The following is a 21559-nucleotide window of genomic DNA, read 5'->3' on the forward strand; positions in this document are numbered from 1 at the left end:
AAAAACGATCAATCATTTGAAATGTACAAAAAAAACGATCAATCATTTGAAATGTACAAAAAAAATGATCAATCATTTGAAATGTACAAAAAAAATGATCAATCATTTGAAATGTACAAAAAAAAAACGATCAATCATTTGAAATGTACAAAAAAAAACGATCAATCATTTGAAATGTACAAAAAAAAACGATCAATCATTTGAAATGTACAAAAAAAAAAAAGCGATCAATCATCTGAAACACATAAAAAAATGATCAATCATTTTAAACTTATAAAGTAAGGATAAATTATTATACTTACAATAAAATCTGACAATCTTGGGGAATAGTCTTCACCAAGTTCTAATCTCTGAAGAAAGACAAAAGAAAACATTTTAATTTTGGAAAATGGAAGTATATTTTTAAATTTATGCTTAGATGTTTATATCTTTATGTACATGATTCATTACTACTGTCGACAAAGTGAAATATGACCAGTGAAGGTTGAGGACATTTGTTGCATGAGGAGAAATAATATTAGAATGATACAATGGGTGTGCAATGCAAGTTTAAAAAACAGGTGTAGTTTTGATGACCCCAGGAAAAGATTAAATCTGGGTAGTATAGGGAGAGGGAGATGTAGACAGAACAGGAAACTTCAATGGTATGGCCATGTTAAAAGAATAAATGAGAGTTGTTAGGTTAGTAGATAAAAAAAATTGAGGTAGCAGATCACAAGGGAAAACCAATTAAAACTTGAGATGAAAGTGATAAGAACAAATCTGAACGAAGGATAAATAAAAATCTGGTTAGAAATAGATTAGTTTGGAAATCAATTTCTTAAAGCTGTCCAACACATGCCAGCATGTAAAACGGAAATTAAATGGAATATAAAGATTCAATTCTAAACTAATTAACCAAACATAAATTTTGGAACACAACTGCCTGGTCTAATGGGCCCAAATGTAGGCTATATTTAGTTTAATGCAAAAAGAGTAAAAAAAGGTGGCAAAACCATTCATAAAAATTCCAATACTTTTTTTTTGTGTGAAATTTTTACAATAATTATAAATATCAATGAATAAATATTCTCAAAATTTCAGTTCCTTTGAAGTATAAAGCAAGATTTCCTGAATTTTAATTTCTTAAAACCCCTTAAGCTTAGGCATTTTCTAGAAACAAAATCATGTAATAAATTTTGATTAAAATTGGAATAAAAGTTGTAGACATTAATATTTAGTAGCATTATATCTTGATGTGAATCTTTAAAAAGGGTACATAAAATTGAAGCAAAACTTCTGTTTAGAGATGGATATTCTTCTAATATATAAATAATTATACATGTGTATGTATGTATATATATATATATATATATATATATATATATATATATATATATATATACACACACAAAAATCTTTTTAATAGCTCAATAAGTATAGGATTAGAGCTGTAATCAAAAAATATTTTAATATAGAAACTATGTCAAATGTAGGGAACAATTTCTCACAAATTCACCAAAAATGAGTTATTTTATTTGCATGCGTTTCGGCCAACCACCAATATATGTGTAATGCTAAAAACACACAAGGCATTTATTTTATTTGAAGACGCCATCATTAGTGCTTGTAAAATGAAAATAATCCTCCAGACAGGACAAAACTGTTCCACATTCATTTATTGTTTATATTTTGTCTCATTAGATATTAATTCATAAAACATTGTTTTTTATTTTGTGAAATTTGACATTTTTAATATTGAATTTTTGATATTGAAGTTTTGGGGGATTTTTTTAGTCATGCAGTAATATTTAAGTACTTCTGACATACCAATTAAATAGATATCAATGCTTTTAGTTGAAATTGACACAAAAAGTCAGTAGATAACATTGTTTTTTTAATTGATTTTTTGTTTCCTCCAATTTCGCTATTATAGTGTATTGCACTATTTATTGCATTGCTTGCAACATATTAGTGTATTTACTTAAAATATTTCATAATCCAATAATCATACAATTATTACCTAATGATCTTAAAATAGAAAAGCAGAACTGAATAGTAATATATAAGCTACAACATAAAGTTTTCAATAACAAAAACACAGGAAAGAATATAAATGATCATGATCAAATAAATTTAAAAAATTTATAAATTAACTGTGAATTCAATAACAGTATTCTAAACAACACTTATTTGTGAAAAACTAGGAAAAAAATTGGAGAAAATTTTTTTTCCATTTATATTTATTTATTCTTCCATGAATATGGAAAGCATAAAAAAGCCAATTGGTGCCCGTTTTATTGTTGCCTCCAAGATGTACATTACAAAACTTTTATCTAAAGTTTTTAAAATCTAAATATTAATTTATTTGTCCGTATGTCCAGTGTCACACAAAAAAAAAAAACAAAAAAAAACATAAAAGAAACGAATTATCTCCCTTCATAGCCAAAAATCATTTAAACCATGTCCTCTTCAAAAATTAAAAAAAAAAAAAAAAATTGGTTATTTTATTTTTTATTTAAAAAAAAAAAGTCATGTTTAGGAGACTAAGTTTTTTTTATAGTTTCTTTTTAAAATTTAAAAAAACATACAAGTGAATTGACATCTGTTCCTTTATAATTTATATAAAAAAAAATTATTCAGACAAAAAACAAAACAATGTATTCAATTTTCATTGAAAAAAAATATAAATTTTTTAAATAAATTCTTTTTAGTTTTAAAATGTTAAAAAAGGATTTGATAAACAATTGTTTTAAATTTGTTATTTGTCTTATTTTATTTTTTATTTATTTTGTGTCTTAAAAATCTTCAACTACCGTGGAATTTCCATGGGTTCTGCTAGTTAATTATTAATCAAATAAATAATTTCCATCAAAAAAGGAAATTCTATTGTAATATAAACCATCCATGGTTTTGAATGTGATGAATCCAATTTTTTAAATTGAAAAATTCAAAAAGAAAAAGATTTAAAAAAAAAATAAATTTTACACAATAACTAAAATCTTATTTTAATTTAAAACCAAAGAAAATTGGGCCATATTATGTAAAACATTGAAATGTGCTAGAATGTTAAAATGCAAAGCTTTTTGGAGTGACAGCTTTGCAGTTTTGAAAATGGTGTCTATTGCATTTTGATTTCAAACTTTTTACATATATGTATGAAAAGTTTAAATGCAGATGAAATAGATGGTAACATTTAATGCCATCAAGATTAAGCTTATTTCTTTAAACAATTACAAGAAACTTTCTTAACCACCAATTTCCATGACCAATAATACTCTACCTGAAAGCTCTTCATTCAAACTTCTCAGCCAAACATTCAGACAAAACAACTTGGAACAAATACATTGAGGACATTGCCAATGCTGCTGTGAAGAAAGTAAGTTTCCCCTACCGTGCTAGAAAATTACTCACTCTTGAGAGTATCCCATATCTCTACAAAGCAACTACTTGCCCATGAATGAAGTATTGTTGTCAGACCCGGGATAGTGCATCTGCCGCTAGTCTCCAACTATTAGACAAGATTCAAAAAGGGTCTCCAACCTAATAGGTCCTACACTATCAACTAAACTCCAACCCCAGTCCCATCACCGAAATGTTGCATCCCAATGCCTTTTTTACAAGTATTTTAATGGAATGTGCTCTGACGAACTCGAAGCACTTGTACCTCTCGACATAAATACCCCCGACTAGCCCGACAAGCAACAGAGTCCCACCCCTACACTGTAGAGATCCCTAAACGCCGAAAAACCTACTCTAATAATTTTTTCCCTTGAACTGCTAGACTTTAGAATTCCCTCCTCCTCTGACTATGCTGACATACAGAAGTTCAAGTGTAATGTTAACAGACACCTCACTATTCAACTCTCTACATAATGTCCCGGTAGCTTTGGCCTTAAATAGTATCCCCTTACATCCAAGTGACAGTGTGCCATGTTTGGGGTGAAAATCTATATATCTGTAAAAGTGAAAGTGTCTGTCTGTGTACATTTCCCTACGCAATAACTGTCAATTTTCAGCCCACAGACTCGAAATTTGATATACAGGGTAGTGAGATTTGGGAAAATCTTTGTAATTAGTTTTTGCCCAGAAATTTGTCTGTTGGGGGGTGGTCAAAGTTCAACTTGAGTCGAGAACTTTACCAAACTCCGACAATTTTGGGTCTAAACATTTGAAATTTTAGATATAGGTTCCTTGGACATGGATCTAACTTAATAACTTGATTTAAGCCCAAAACAATAAATGTTAATGGGTCATAATAAGGGTCAAAGTTAAAAAATTTTTACTTCTGCGGTCTCTACCTAATTACTCAGACAATTTCTGGTGTAAACATTTGAAATTTTACATAAAGGTATTCAGAGATAGGGCAAGCTTTTTAATCAGTTTGGATCGAAAACTTGAGCTACAAATATATAAATCTATGTATGTATGTTTGCATGTCTGCCTAAAACTTAACAGAGGCGACGGATTTTCACAAGATCAGTATCGTTTTGAAGCTCGACCCTTCAGACGACAAATACCAAAAAATTGGCTAAAAACATTAATTTCTTCACCCTCAACTGGGCACTTTTCTACAGGGAGGGGTCGCCTTTTTCGCCGATATTTTTGAAAGTCATCCCCTCTTTTCGATTGTCTAGCCTTAATTTAAACCTATGTCACTTCCGGTTTGGCGGTAGTTGTAACAGCAAAGACGTCACGTTTTTTTCCCATTCTTTTCCTCCTTCGTAGTACAGGTTCGAGCCTGCCTTCCTACTACCACCTTTTTTTTTTTTTGTTTTTTGCTCAACACACACCTCCAAACACCTGGGCAACACCGGGCACCCATGCTAGTCAGTAATAAAACAAAAAACAAAAAACAAGGATTGGGTCTCTAGGATAACTTATAATATGCAATCAAAGTAGAGTATAAAGCAATGTTCCAACCTTTACTGCTGGACATTATTATGGCTAATCTTACTGTATATGTCCTGCTGATTTATTATATAAAGTTTAAATTCTCTTCTTTCCCATATTAATTGATGTTGGCCAAGGAATTGAATATCAGGTTGTAGAGTCAATAGTGACTTTTCAACTGGATTTGAATCCTTCAATTGGCAGTAATTATCATTTCCTATATAATAATATATTGAATAAGCATGAAGTGTAGATGATGAATATTCATGTGAAAATATTGTAGACAATAGGATGTTAAGAAAAGAGAATGTATGTAACCAATTTTCACAATATTAACCTTAAATGCGATCTTGTCCCCGGCTCGAGGATAGCCAACAATTCCAGGTAAAAGACTGTATTCCTTTGTAAATTTGGATGTCATATTAGAACCATTTACAGGTGTGACATCAGAATCATCTTCAACACTCTGTAAAAAAAAAAAAAAAAAAAAGGGAAGAAGCGTTTAAAGCATGAATTCAATTTGAGAGAAATGAAACTTATTTGAAATTTCATTTTTAAAAACAAGCACAAAAAAAGATGCATATATATGCTTTACAGGTGCATATTTATTTGTCATTGTATTCATGCACCTGCATCAAGATATAAAAACAACACCCATCCTCATCAGCAGAAGAAAGGAAGATCCATTTCTTTTTGTTTTTATCCAATTCATCATTTTTCAAACGTTTTATTTCTCATCAATGGCTGCATTTTGCATCAGCTGATTCCAAAATGGAAGACAAAAAACTCAGTACATGAGGCGGACTCTTCTGAATCTTCATCCTCTGATGAATAATAGTACACCACCACCACACTACTAACATGTAGCCCCCCCCCCTTTGCGACTGGGCTGAATTTGAAACAAATGGAGGTAAGTATATGGAAAATTTTTCTCCTTTCGCTTCGTATCGATTTAACATTATTATTTTGTACTTTGAATTATTATCAAAGAAAATCATTACTTTATCTTTCAGTTTTCATTTGAGGAATTGTACGGTAAATTTAGATTTATTTTCGGTTCGCATGTGTGAATTGAAAATAAAACATTCTTCATCAATCATACTCTTGTTTCTCATTTTTGGATTCATGCTAGCATTACATATATATTTTTTTTTTTTCTCGTTTAGATAATGCATATCTCATCAAGATAAATTACTAATTAGATATCAGACATAATTATAAATACATAAAAAATTAATTAAATATTGACAACAATAAACCATTATGCCAACCAGTTTCTGCTGAAAATATTTTGACTTCCTATCAATAAGCAACAGTTTTAGGGTTTGAAAGTATATGAAATATTATATCAGTCCCTAGAGAATGGACATCCCCTGGAAAGGGTGCATGTGCAACCTCCAACTGCACTTCTCTTGAACAATGCACAAAATGATCTGGGTGGGAATGTTAATAGTGATCAGAGTGCAGTTTGAGCACGTACTGAAACATTTTTAAATAATCACGTATTAATAAAAATCAGCAATTTATTTTAATTTAAATACAAGTGTTGTTTAGTTAATAACTCAATTTGTTTTTCTTTTTTGTGTATATTTAAATCATTTTGCAATCAAACTAGTACCTACTCTACAAAAATGATTTTATATTTTAAATTCTACAATACCTTTAGAAATATTGGGTCTGTTATCCTTACCTCACAAGCATGTTCGCTACATAAAATTTAGGCATTAATAACTGTTCTCATCTGGCACCAGGAGAGATTGGCTATCACCAGCATTTTTAATAGCTTGACATTGAAGAAAAAAAAATAATAATGTCTATAACTCACTGAAGTAGGCCCAAAATATTTGATTTAATATTGTTTTTATTTATTTAAAAAAAAGAAGAAATTTTTTAGTATTGAATTTGATTTTTAAAATGATTTCTTAAATAAAAATCAAAAACTAAACTGACTTCACTGCATCCCAGACAATGCCAGCAGATTGGTAGAGTTATCAGACTCAGCCCCTTTTTAAGTGCAAATGAAATGCATTTATTAATGGTACTTCAAAAACAACACATTTCATTATTTTGCAAAAGTCTTTTCGCACACACTTATGCTTTTTTTAAAAGTCTTTCTCCTCGCCACCTCATGCTTGCTCACCCTCGTATTTACACGTCCATCTTCCTCAGCGCTTCTATCCTCAATCACAAGGTGTATTTTGCTCTTTTTTTGTAATGCAAGCTTGCACACACTTGCTAATTTTAATGTGTTTTTTAATTGTTTTTTTTTACATTGGGGTCACCACTTATCAAGGCCCGAAGGCCACTCAGGGATAAGGGTTATTGCGTGTACAGTAATCAATGAGATAGTATTGTAGTAATCATTAGTATTGGGGGTTTTGATAGTGTCTTACTTAAGGGGGCGGTTTGTCAGGAGTTTGTTTATGTTGAACTTGAAGACGTCCAAGTTGTAGTCAGGTGAGAAACAGGCAAGTGGCAGAGAGTTCCACTGGCGTGCAGTTCTAAGAAAGAAGCTTTGCTCATGGAATCTATGTTTGGATTTAGGCACAGATAAAGAGTGGGGAAAATTATTGACAGTAGTTTCAGCCAGACGGGTGTTTCTCGTGAAAGATTGGCGAGGGGGGACGAGGGATTGGAGCTCAGACGAGCACCTGCCATAGAAACAATGATAAAACAAAGACAGGCTCGCAACGTCTCTTCTGTGGGAGAGAGGTTGCAAGGAAGAGAAAAGGGCATCCCCCACTAAACCACGAAGTCTATTTTGTACTCTGTCAAGGCAGGATAGGCTGTTTTTAGCAGCTCCTGCCCAGATGTGGCAGCAGTACTCCATCCTTGGACGTACTTGGCTTTTATACAGATAGAGAATTGCATCAGTAGTGAGATATCTTTTGGAGCGGTAGAAGGATCCCACCATTTTCCCAGCATCCCTGGCAACAGATTTGATGTACGTGTTCCATTTCAGATCAGGAGTAAAGGTCAAACCCAGAAGCTTGTCAAAACATGGAGCCTCCCCAAGATGAGAACCATCCATTTCAATTGATGCCAGATGGGGATCAGAGCGTTGATGATGTAAAGATAACACCTGCTGCTGCTAATATTTTCGCTAGCCAGCTATCCTTTGGTTACTGTTGACTTTCTCACATGCGCCCATACACAGTTAGTTACTAATAAAAATGGAAGATGGCAGAAGTGAAGTGAATATGGACATCAAGTAACAACACAACATGCAACGCTTGAAACCTTTTAGTTCCATTGTACTATTCTCATGTCAGATTCATATACACAACATACTTTGTATATCCAATCAAATTACAGCTTACCTTACAGATAGATGAACAGCTTTCAAAGCTTGTGTTTAACTGCTGCTGCCGGATGAGAGTTGGGTAATTTCTCCGCTGGAGAGGATTTTGTCCGCGCTTGTAAATAATGGGTTGCTTACTGTTATCAAAGGACTCGCAGAAAGCATCCTCTGAAGCAAAGTGGACAAATTTTTTGGAAGGGTTTTTTTGTGAAACCAAACTTTTATCTTTTTCTTCTCCATCTCTTTCTTGAGAGACCATTGAAGAATTTGAATCTTCAGCACCATTGGTAACTTTAAAAAAAAATATAAATTTAAAAACTCAATAATATTAACATTATAACAAAAAAAAAAAAAAAAGAAAAGAGAAAAAGTGAACATCTATAAATATAAAAACGAAAATGTGTGTGTGTGTGTATATGTGTTACGTTGTCATAAAATGAGCGTTTGTTGTATATTGGTTGAAATTGGAGATGCTATATTAAAATGTGTCTATTTATAAAAGATTGTTTGATTATCTTATCAGAGTTAATGTTGTCGTGTGTGTGATCGTCTAGTGGTCTTTCTATTACATATGTTCATATGCTGTTAAGTGTGAATATGTGTGTGACATGTCATTTGAATATACCTTCTGCCATTTTGTTGGTCCATCTGGAAATTCTCGTCTAGGAGGGAGATTTGATACCTGTTTTTGGGGACGAAGATTTATTTCACACCAAGACAAGAAATTGGTTCTATAGTTTTTTTTATTCACCTTCCAGTTTGTTCACAGAAGTAAGGAAAGTGAATTTGGCCTGTGTTTTCTTCTTCTAGGTCTTATTTCTACCACGTCAGCGTTCGTTCCCCACCCCCAGTGAAGGGGAGGAGACAACGGCGAAGCCGTCTGCTCTCGTCCAAGTCGCAACCAAATCTCCTCGATTCAGCTAACCTGATCACATGACTCACACGCAATCAAATCAGCTGATCTTGACTTCCGGTCAATGTGTCTACACTATAACTCACACATATCTCTCTCTCTCTATTCTCTAACATATGTATGTTCGCTTTTTGTGTATGTCTGCAAAAGGCTTTTTTCCGGGAAGCGATTGGTCGGCTCACCCTTTAAAACTTTTTATATCACATCTAAATCGTAATATCTACGAGTTAACAATGGGGGTCGCCTGTCTATTTAATTTGCCCGACTTTGAAAAGCTAAATATTCCACATTTTTAGATCGCCGCGTGTGGATTCAGCTTTTTCATATAAAACCGAAACTAATTCGAAGCTGGCAAAAGCAATCAGCTTTGATCAATGCGGAGTTTCTCCTTATATCAGACAATTACTATTCAATTTGGACAATCCCCGTTTTATGGGAGTTGGTTTCCCCCCTGCAACATCTTGGGAAAACAAAAAAACCCAAAAAACTGCCCTGCAGTAAATAAAAAACTGCGCCACAGTGAAAGTTAACTTGACCTCGTTAAGTCATTAAGTGCGGGCACCTGCCAATTCTTAATACTTAAATAAATTCAAACATGTTTCCGTTACTATTTCTTTCTGGCCAAGCAGTTAACGTCACACGTTTTTTTCATACTTTATTTTCCAACTTCGCCTCAAGGCTTCAGGTTCAATCCTTCCTACTTACCTACCAAAACATTTTTTTTAACCCCCCCCCTGACACAAACACCCGAGCAACGATTTTTTATTATTCTTTTGTTTTGATTTACCCAAAAGCACACACACCTCTAAACACCTGGGCAACGTCGGGTACCCCGCTAGTCTATAATATAAATCTCACCTCTCTGTTTAAATGTATATATGTATGTATGTATGTATGTAGGTCTGCCTAAAACTTTTGACAGAGGAAACAGATTTTCACGAGATCAGTATCGTTTTGAAGCTCGATCCTTTGGATGACAAATATCGAAAAATTGACCCAAAGCATTAATTTCTTCACTCTCAACTGGGCACTTTTCTCGAAGGAGGGTTCGTTTTTTCATCAATATTTTCAAAAGTCATCCTCTCTTTTCAATTAACTAGCCTTAATTTAAACTTTCGCCACTTCTAGTTTGGCATAGATGTCACTTATCTTTTTTACATTCTTTTCCTCCTTTGCGTTACAGATTCAAGCCTGCCTGCCTACTACCACTTTCTTTTTTTGTCTCAACACACACTTCCAAGCACCCAGGTAACACTGGGCACCTAGGCTAGTATTTAAGAGAGTAGAAACTTTCCAATCTTTTCATGAAAATTAAATCATCTGGTATACTTAACAATCAAATCTTTCTTAAGAGAAAAATTCAGGTTGTCCTCAATGGTTGTACATCAAACATGATATAAATGTGGATGTGCGGCAGGAGTTGATTCTTAGACCTTTATTATTCCTCTTAATCATAAATGACCCCCCACCCCTGATAAAATTGTCTCTGAAATGGGTATGTTTACTGATGACAACACTCTGTAATAGACATGAGAGGAAAACAAATTAACACATATCCAAGAAAATAGCTGAAACAGAGAAAGACCTCCAGTCTGTAGTGAAACGGGGACATAAATGGATGGTAACATTTAATGCTGCCAAAACTAAGCTTCTTTCCTTTAACAATTATGAGAAATCTTCTCAACCATTGACAGCCATGGCTAATGATACATTACCTGAAAGCTCTTCATTTAAACGCCTGCGGTTAACATTCAGAGAAAATATGAACTGGAACAGATACATTGAGGACGTTGCCAAAGAAGGTGAGCTCTCTTTACTATACTAGAGGGTTACTTACATACTTACGAGAGTATCTTTTACCTCTACAAGGTCACCATCCGCCCATGTATGGAGTATTGTTGCTACATTTGGGATGATGTATCTGCTACTAGCCTTTCTCTCCGGTGATGCAGTGCGATAATGAAACTTCTCAAATGTACTTGTGATGTTAGGTTGTATAAAAGTGTTAACTTTAGTCAAAATCAGGCTTCCTTTAGTGGGATTTTTTTTTATTACTGATACTTATCAGACGCATTCTTTTTTTATATTATTATTATTCTTATTACTACATTTTCATCCCAAACAAAGCACAGGGCTACTTTGATGTAAGAGGCTACTATCAGGGACATAAGTTGCAGGGATATTATGCAGAGAGCTGAGCAGTAAGATGTCTATTCACATTACACTTGAACTTCTGCACGTCAGTACAGTCGGGGAAGCAGGAACCTGGAAGGGAATTCCAAACTCTATCAGCTCTAGGGAAGAGACCATTAGAGTAGAAGGCTTTCCTACATTTAGGGATCTTTACTGTATAGTGGTGGGACTTTGCTGCTTTGCTGTCAGGGGTATTTATGTCAAGGGGGTACAAGGGCTTGTAGTTCATTGAAGCATTCACCATTAAAATATTTGTAAAATAGGGAGAGGGATGTAACATTTCATCGATAGGACAGAGGTTGAAGCTTAGATGACAGCTCAGGACCTATCAGGTTGGCAACTCTCTTTTGAACCTTGTCCAGAAATGAGAGACTAGTAACAGATGCACCAGCCCAAATGTGACAATACTCCATACATGGGTGAATGGTGGTCTTGTAGAGGTACAGGATACTCTTATGTGTAAGTAACTTTCTAGCACGGTAAAGAGAGACCACCTTAGTAGCAGCCTTGGCAATACACTCGATGTATCTGCTCCAACTCAGGTTTCCTGTGAACGTTAAGCAGAGTTGTTTGAACAAAGTACTTTCAAGTAATGTATCTTTAGCCATAGCTATTCTTGGTTGAGAAGGTGTTTTGTAATTATTAAAAGAAACGAACTTAGTCTTGGCAGCATTGAACGTTACCATCCATTTTTGACCCAATTCCACAACAAACTGGAGGTCTTCCTCTAGGGTTACTGCCATTTTCTCAGATGTGTGTTCATTCGATTCGTGCCTGTTATAGAGCGTGATGGTGTCAGCAAATATGATATGAAGCCTATGTAAGAACACTCCCAGATACATCAAGTACCTTTGTGTAAATTTTTAAAAATCTGCTCAGTCGTTTTAGAGCCCATAGGGAACGAACTCACACACGAAGTTCTTTTATATAATACTAAATAGATAGAAAGACAGATACACACATACTTTAAAATATACTTTTTGCTAGAGATTAAAAATCTATATATATAAAAGGCAAAATGTGTGTGACCATTTCGTGTATGTCTCGCAAAGGCTTCTTTCGCACATGCTCCCGGGGGGGTGGGGGGTTACGATTGCTTAGAACTGTTCATATAGCCCCTAGATAATAATATCTAGGATTTGGGAACGCGGGTCGCCTCTACATTTATTTACATCGACTTTTATGAGATTCACGCTATTTCTCTCTGTCGCCTGTTTGTTTTGCTTTTTAGTATAAATAAAGTGAAACTAAATTCAAACCGTTCGTTCTTGGGGTCGTGCCGGGAAACGTCCAGAAGCAATCAACTTTGATCAATGTGGGGACAAACTCCTCTCATATCAGACAATTGCTATTCAATCTGGACAATGGGGAGCTGGGTTCCCCCTCCCCAACATCTGTTGGGAAAAAAAAAACAGTCAAAGTTGAGTAAACAAACCTAAACCCTGCCTTGCAGCAAAAGTTAACTGCGTGACTTCTATTTGACCTCATTAATTAGGTCAAATAGAAGCAGCAGAGTTAGCTTTTTATTGTGGCCACCTTTTTTTAATACTTAAATAAATAAATTCAAATGTGTTTCCGTTGCATGTCGCAGTGGCCCAGTGGTTAACGTCGCACGTTTTTTTTTCACACTTTAATTTCCAACTTTGCCTCAAGGGTTCGGGTTCGGGTTCGATCCTCATACTCACCTACCAAAACTTTTTATTTTATTTTAACCCCCCCCCCCCGGGAGTTTTGATTTACCTAAAACCACACACACCTCCAAACACCCGGGCAACGCCGGGTACCCTCCGCTAGTGTAAAATAAAAAGGAAACAGAGAGGATGTGAATAGAGAGAACAATCATTTGTCGAAAGATACTGAAGTATCTCTCAGTTGATACATGGTCTGTCATCTATCTTTAGGATGACAGACTTTAGCGGCTTTTAAGCGTTGCCTATTTATATTGTCATAACACGCAACATGCATACTAAATTATTATTTTTATTTTTTTAAGACATTTTGTGTACGACTTCCAACTTCTGTTAGCATTTTGTTTGTACTACTGCTAGTAGTAAGTTATCACTACGGCTATGACGAGAGAATATTCTTTTCATTATTTTGACTCTCGAGTATATATCAGTTAATATCTTGTTTTTAGATAGAGTGATGTTTTCTTAATTGTCTAACTGTGTCGGATATGTTCTCAAGAGTCAAAACAATATTTAGTCCTGCTCAACATTAAACAAACCAAAAATAAAACAAAGTCATAATACAGGAAGTTAGAGTACTATTAACTCATACTCGGATCTACTCCCACATGCACCAGGAAGACATTGATGACTGCATCAATAAAATGTTGCAGACTTCTAGCTTTTTTGTCTTTTCATGGTGTCTAGTTTATCTTAAACTACCTTGGATAAGTATTATTAATTTTGATCCGAGCAAGTAAATCACTAAAAGTCTAACTACTTGTATTTCTACTTTCTTATATATATTTTTTTTCTTGTTGCACAAGCTTTGCTTTTCAACCTTTCTCTAAAGATAGTTTGTCTTAAATCAAAAATAGTAATACAGTGTACAAAGTTAAATTTTGGTGAAATTCTGATTATATTGGGTGAACAGACAGACATATAGCCTTTTATATATAAGGTGATATCAAGAAATAAAGACAGAGTGCTTAATTATGTTAGTAAGAGCATATATTATTTATAATTCTATACAATTATATATTGATTAGCTATTTATACCAACGGTTTCAATGATTATCAGGAAATCAAACTTGTGAAGTTGAATACCACATTAACTCGCATTCAGCGAGTCGAATCACTGAAAACAGGAGTTAATCTGGTATTCAACCTCATGGGTTTAATTTCCTGACAACCACCAAACGGCTAGTATAGATGGCTAATATATATCAATTACTTTTGTTAAGTAGGAAAAAATCCAACAAAGTGCTCAATTATTCTATAAGAGCGTAATATATTTATGATTTTACAAAAATTTTAATCTCCTGATACCAAAGGTTTCACAACTGAAACGGCGACTTGAGGAAAAAAAAAAAAAAAAGAATGCTAAGTGTAATTCGTTCTACTGTTTGATTTGTAAATAGAGGAAATTGTAATTCGTTCTATTACTGATTTGTAAATAGAGGAAATATTGGAAAGGGAGAGATTGGTAAGACGATTAATTACTTGTCAGTTTTTACAATGATTTTCATTTGCATTATTCAACAAGTGCAGAAAAGGAGAGAAAGGTATTAAAATAAAATTAGATATAGCATGTAAATCAAAGGAAATAATAAAACAAAATATAAGTGCAAGGTGAAAATAAATCATGTATGGAAAAGAAAATGGTTTATGGAAGGTAATTACAAAGTATTTGCTTACTACAAAATAAATGATTGTTTCCCTTTGAAAAATTAAAAGATTGAATTCCGAAAACCTTTGATACTATGAGATGCAAACTTGTGTAAAATCTAATTTATAAAACTCACTATATCTGTCTGTCTGTCTGTCTGTCTCCATATTTTCAAAGTATCTCTTCCAAAGCTAAAAGTCGCAGACCAGCGCTAGGAGCCTCAAATGATTGGATTTTTTATGGATTGTTCTTTTATGGATCTTTAGTCAATTAAAATTGTTTTTAAGGGGTCAAAATTAAAAAAAAAATCATTATACATTTTGCACATTCATCTTAGTTTATTTTTAATCAGTTCGTATGCGTGTCGCGTTAGTACAGTGGTAACGTCACCAGATTTGAATGCTACAGTTTTGCTTTCGGTTCTAGCTGATGATACCAAATACTTTTTTTTTTTTTCACTTTGGAAATCACGACTATAATATATGCAAAATCCAGACAAATTAAAATATCATATTTAAGCGTATTGTACGACCGGGCAACACCAGCCCAACCACCCCAACCCTGGTAGTCAAATATATAAACTTGAAATAAGTAAATCATTAATAATTAAGACTATTATCAGAAGGTCCTGATCGACCTAGGCAAGATTATATGGATAATTTTTCCTTTCTGATAAATTGGACAATCATTTGGTTAACAGTGTAAAATAACATCTTGAGTTTTGCATGCATTTGATGCTGTTTAAGATTACTTTTGTATAAAGCTTTAATATGACTGAAGGTTATTATGCTTCTTTGGTTCATGTTATATTTATATGGTGATTTATGACAGACATATTGATATCAGCAAAACAAAAAAAAATGTAAACATTTCAAACTTTTTCTGCTGCTTCGTATACTTCCAAATGCTGACCGTCGGCAAAGGAAGCAACAATTTTAAACACATAAAAATTATTTCTGTGAGATGCCTACTAACGTGTGTATATATATATATATATATATATATATATATGCAAAAATTATTAAAAATAACAAAGCTTCTGCTTAATTATATCTTAGATTGTATTAAAATCAGAAAAGTTAACATAAGTTCCATATGTATCATGAACGCTTTCAATTCTTTGTAAAATCATCGAGAACAAAAGCAAGTCAATAAAAAGTTGGAAACAAAGAATTAAAAAAGTTCATGATACATATGGAACTTATTATTTTTTTTATTTTAATACAAAAAACGATCATCTAGAGAGAACAGTAGTCCAAATAATCCAAATAGAAATTATCAATCCTCATCTCAAAACTCCACAAATTCAAAAAAGAGCACAAGAAAAAAAATCGAATAAAAAAAGATATAAATAAGCAGAAGCTTTCTGTTACAATGTTTGCCTAAATAAAAAAATACTGCATAAATACACACAGCAAATGTGTGTGTGTGTGTGTGTGTAATACTATTAAATATAAAATTTAAATAGATTTGCCCACACCAGTAAAAAAAATAAATAACTTCAGTATTAAGACTGAGAAATTAATTACCATTTTGGTGAGATGATAACGTTGCTTTGGAATTCTGTAAATTATTCTTTGAATCCTTATCTACAAACATCTCAAATTCAGAGATATTTTTTTCTTCATCTATTTCATCATCATTTTCTCCATCTGATTCAAAGTAAAAATGTCTCTGTGAACTGTTGCTAGATACAGGATTCTTCCCTTTGTTGGCCACAGGCATTGACGGGGAGCTTTTGTTAGCACCAAAGTATAAGCCCTGGTTCATTGAAAAAATAAAAGGACTGCAGGCAAAACTCCGCTGTCCTCTTCTTCGGCGCGAACGCCTGAGTTTTTTTCCGCTGCCTTTTTTGTTTTGCTTGGAGATAGATGTTTCATGTGTTTTGGTCTCGTCATTGTTAACATCGACACTCTCGAACGAGGAAGAATTGCTCACATTTTCAATGTCAACTGCTTTCACCTTGTCAGAATCGATGGTCAGAGAGTCACCCACATTTAGAGACTGGCAAATGGCATCTAGATCATCCTTTGCAATCTTGTAGACCTCTACATGCTCATCGACGGAGCAGGAACTGTCTTCCTGAAGATATGTTTTCTCCGGAACCAATGTTTTTGATTTTGTACTCGACTCCAGATTGGCTAAACTCATTTTGTTTTTGTCAGGTAATTCGACCAAATTTGCAATTTCTTCACTAGAGTTGTCTTTTATTTTTATAGAAACTTCTTTGCTGTAAGAAAGTGGTGGTGGTGGTGGTGGTGATGGTGGTGGTGGTGGTGGCGTGTCGGAAACTTCCATCGAAAGAATATCGTTGGAATTTGCAGGTATATTATCATCAAGTTTTATTAATTCTAATGTGTTGTCCTTTAAATCTTGACCGGCATCATTTTGATCGGAGATCATAACTTCATTTTCCACATTGTTGTTAGGCTCGGGAGTAACAATCTTTTCATGGTGTTTTTCTATTTCTACAACTTCTGGTGTTGTTTCTTGTGTCACAGCCTTTTTCTTAAATTTACGTTCAAGTTTTGGCGATTTAGAGAGTTTTGCTTTTTTAGGAGCTGGGATTTCTTCTATTTCGATGGGAGCGTCATTTGTGAAATCTAATTTTTTTTTTTTCTTCTTACAACTCTTCTGGTTTCCTATTTCTACATCAGGAGTACTGATATTAGCAGGAGTACTAACATTATCAGGAGAGGTTTCAGAAGTTAAGACTAAATCTTTATCAAGGAAGCTATCTGGGTTCTTTGTTTCTATAGATTCGAGAGATTTACTCTTTTTAAGAGGAGAGAAATAATTTTGTTTGAAATTGATTAAGCTTTTCTTTTTTCGCTTTCTCTTTTTAAACCAATATGTTGATGAAAGACTGCTGGCCGTTTCTGGTTGCACTCTGAAAAAAAATAAAAAAAATAAAATAAAGTAAAAAATTAGAATTTGGAATTTACAAACTGAAAATATAGTGAATACAAGTTAAAGTTATACATTTAATACTAAATAAAATAAATATTGACTTTTTTTTTTAGTATGTACAAGCTTAAAAAAAAAAAAAAAAAAAAAAGAAAGAGAGAGAGAGAGAGAGAGAGAGAGAGAGAGAGAGAGCAAAGAAAAAGAGCAAATAAAGCAAAGAAAAAAAAAACCATTCTAACCCATAAGAAAAAATAAAAAATAAAGAGAAAAAAAAGGAAAAGGAAATAATTTTTTTAAAATAAATAAAATTTTCATGACCCCAAGTAGAAAAAAAAAAAAAAAAAAGAAAAAAATCAGATGCAAATTGTCTAGAGTTTAGTAAAATTGAAGTTATAATTAAAATCTTCAGATATAAGTAAATGCATATATTAGCATTACAAACGTATGCTGTATTTTCGTGGACATCAGCAATATTACATACCTAATGTGCTTCAACAAGTCATATCTTTTTTATTTTTTATTATTTGTGGGTCAATTTTTAAAAGAATTAAATTGATGAAAAGAGAAAAGAATAAGCATTCCAATGATGTTAATTCATTTTTCTTTTATGCGTTCAATGTTTTTATGCTCCAAGTTAAAAATGAAAAAAAAAAAAAAAAAAACAGTAAAAAATGATGACAGTAAAAGGGGAAACTGTTTTTTCAATGTTTACATTTCATATGTTACGTTTGGATACATATACGTGGATTTAAATTTGATTGGATACGGCTGAAATTTTACAGGCTATATAAACAAGGAAGTCCATCTCTACTAGTCTTTTATTTTTACGACCACAGGAAGCAAAGTTACGACCGAGCAAGTTGACGAAAAATATTTCAAAATTGATAAGATAAATCGGTATATATCATCCATTTTCATATAGATAATAGTTTCAGAATTATTTTCATGTATAATATGTAAATATTTGATAATGTGTGGAAATTTCTTTAAAATGTTATCTTTTATAGAAATTCAATCGCTTAAAGGGAAATAATGACAGCGACGGTTAGTGCATAGCTAACCATCACTATCATCATATTAACAAGTTTGTATTCTCTTAAAAATAGAAAACTGTTTTTTCTGCTTTTCAAAATAAAAGCAGAAAAAGGTTTCATTTTTTATTCTGAGTTTGTCAATTTAAAAAAATTATTATCAAGTTTTTCAAATTTGATTTCCAAACAATACTATTTTGTTGTTTTTAATGTTTTTAGTACACATGTACTAAAAGTGTTAAAAAACAACAAAATGTACTAAGTACATGCATTTGTTTTTTAGTGGTAAAAGAAACACAAACAAAACAAAAAATATATATAACAAATAAAAGGTAGTTGTGCACTTATGCTACCAGGGTGAAATAATATTATTTAGAAACCCATTCTTAACATGGGGAAGGAAGGGTGTTTTGTTAACTATTCTGTGCTTACACCTAACAATTAAATAAAATATATTGTGAAACTCGAATTTATTTTTAACTCATTGTCAAGACCATTTTTTCAAATCTGTAAAACAAACCTGTTTTTTTTTTTAACTGAAGATATCTAAATAATAATAATGAGGTTCGATAAAGAATTTCATTGTGATGCATTTTGTAAATTTTTACCTTGTTTCCACCTGAACATTTTTCTTTAAAATTACTATCTTTTAAGGTTTTCGGGTATGATGAAAACGAATATCGCATTTAAATTTTCCGCAAATAAGTAGCTTTCTGGATTCTAAGCAATGTCATTTCTTATTTTATTGCTGGTGGCCATCTTGGTACATGCGTTTGCGCAAAGTTTCTCGGGGTTATGCTTGCATGCTTGCGCGTACTAAAATGGCCACCAGCGATAACATAAGAAATGACATTGCTTAATATCAGGAAAACTACTTATTTGCAGAAAATTTAAATGTGATATACGTTTTCAGCATACCCTAAAACATAAAAGTAATCATTTTAAATGTTACGGTGGAAACATGGTAAAAAATTACTTCCTTCCCCATGTTAAGAATGGGTTTCTAAATAATGTTATTATTTCAGCATAGTAGCATAAGTGCACAACTACCTTTTATTTGTTATATATTTGCTTTTTGTTTTTTTTACCACTAAAAAACAAAAGCATGTACTAAGTACATTTTGTTGTTTTTTAACGCTTTTAGTACATGTGTACTAAAAGCGTTAAAAACAACAAAAGAGTATTGTTTGGAAACCAAATTAGAAAAACTTGATAATTTTTTTAAGTTCACAAACTCAGAATAAAAAAATGGAACTTTTTTCTGCTTTCGTTTAGAAAAGCAGAAAAAACAGTTTTCTATTTTTAAGAGAATACAATCTCGTTAATACCCTGACTGTAGGCAGCTCAGCGATGGTTAGCGCATAGCGTGCCATTTCCCTCTAAGGGATTTGGATTTCTATAAAAGATAACATTTTAAAGAAATTTCTGCACAATTAATAATTATCAAATATTTACATATTATACATGAAAATAATTTTGAAACTATGAAAATGGATAATATATACGGATTTATTTTATCAATTTTGAAATATTCTTTGTCAACTTTGCTTCCTGTGGTCGTAAAAATAAAAATCAAAGATCAGTAGAGATGGACTTCCTTGTTTATATAGCCTGTAAAATTTCAGCCATATCCAATCAGATTTAACCCCACACATATGTATCCAAACGTAACGTATGAAATGTGAACATTGAAAAAACAGTTTCCCCTTTTGCTGTCATCATTTTTTACTGTTTTCTTCATTTTTAACTTGGAGCATAAAAACATTGAACGCATAAAAGAAAAATAAATTAACATCATTGGAATGTTTATTCTATTCTCTTTTCATCAATTTAATTCTTTTAAAAATTAACCAACAAATAAAAAAGATATGACTTGTTGAAGCACATTAGGTATGTAATATTGCCGATGTCCACATTGCTCTTCATAATACAGGGTGTCCACAAAGTCTGGCTACTACATAATGTAGCCAGACTTTGTGGACACCCTGTATAATGGAGGACGTGTTTATTACAATAGTGATGAGCAAAAATTTTTAGGATTCCCCTAAAGTTAATATATTAATTAATTTAGTTCAATTAATAAATTAATGGCTAAATGAATATCATAATTAAATTTAACTTCTAAAATCTTATTTTAAAATAAGTATAATAAATAAATAAAATCTCCTATATAATAAAATGACTGCAGAAATTACCCTCTGGACCAAAGTAGCGAAGGTTTGCAACAACAGATGTCACATATAAATTCAATATGTCTAGGCTATTAGCCACTATCTTATGTAACTTTCGAACACCATTTTAGACAGATTAAGTCGTTATAATAAAATGCTACATTGTATCCTAGGAGCAACACCATCATAATCACATCTCTAAAGGAAAGAGTTCCTATTTTTCCCTCTAAATATTTAGTCCTCCCACCACCACTAGTCTACACTTTCCACATTCTAGGCTTACACCACTCTTAACTGACTGATACAAAACACAGATAGAGCATTAACTTCCCCCTATTATAATAAAAAACTAATAAAGTCTCCCTTAAGAAAATCCATTCCTGATTGGTTGCCACTAATTCTCTTATTCCAGAATTATCTCATTCTAAACGAACACTTCAAAACAACATTTATTAAATTAATAAGCTTTACTGGTTTTACTTATTTCTTTTTATTAGCAACTTTTTTCTTTCTTTTCTTTTTTATGTTGTATCACATCGTTTATCCACTAACAAATGATAATCTGCTTTTTGCGGAGGAGGGGGTTGATTATGTGTAAACAGCCTTTGAAAAAAGCATTTTTTTTAGATATAACCCAGTGTAGTATAAACATCCCCACCTCCCCATATTAAGAATGGCTTCTGAGGTTGAGAGTGTTTATTCCGACAGCTGTTCTTCTACATTTGTATTTCTTTTTTCGTCTTCATCAAAACTTTTTTTATTTTTTTTTTTCTTCTTTAAATTTTTGCCTTTGCTCACTGTTAGCACAAAACATTTATGCCGCAGTTTGATGAAT

At 32.6% G+C, this 21559-nt stretch overlaps 1 protein-coding gene across 1 annotated transcript in view; it reads right to left on the reverse strand.

Annotated features, from left to right (window-relative positions):
• LOC145252700 (uncharacterized) overlaps positions 1–21559 on the reverse strand; it is a 45855-nt gene that overhangs the window by 12881 nt on the left and 11415 nt on the right. The window contains exons 2-5 of the mRNA XM_080112524.1: positions 16145–17505; positions 8193–8464; positions 5210–5338; positions 303–350 (exon numbers count right to left, since the gene is read on the reverse strand). Of these exons, the coding sequence (XP_079968650.1) occupies positions 303–350; positions 5210–5338; positions 8193–8464; positions 16145–17505 (1810 nt within the window). The remainder of the gene's footprint in view (positions 1–302; positions 351–5209; positions 5339–8192; positions 8465–16144; positions 17506–21559) is intronic.

The sequence above is a fragment of the Euprymna scolopes genome, chromosome 29 (genome assembly GCF_053919585.1).
Source record: "Euprymna scolopes isolate OS-2025 chromosome 29, ASM5391958v1, whole genome shotgun sequence".
NCBI lineage: Eukaryota > Metazoa > Mollusca > Cephalopoda > Sepiida > Sepiolidae > Euprymna > Euprymna scolopes.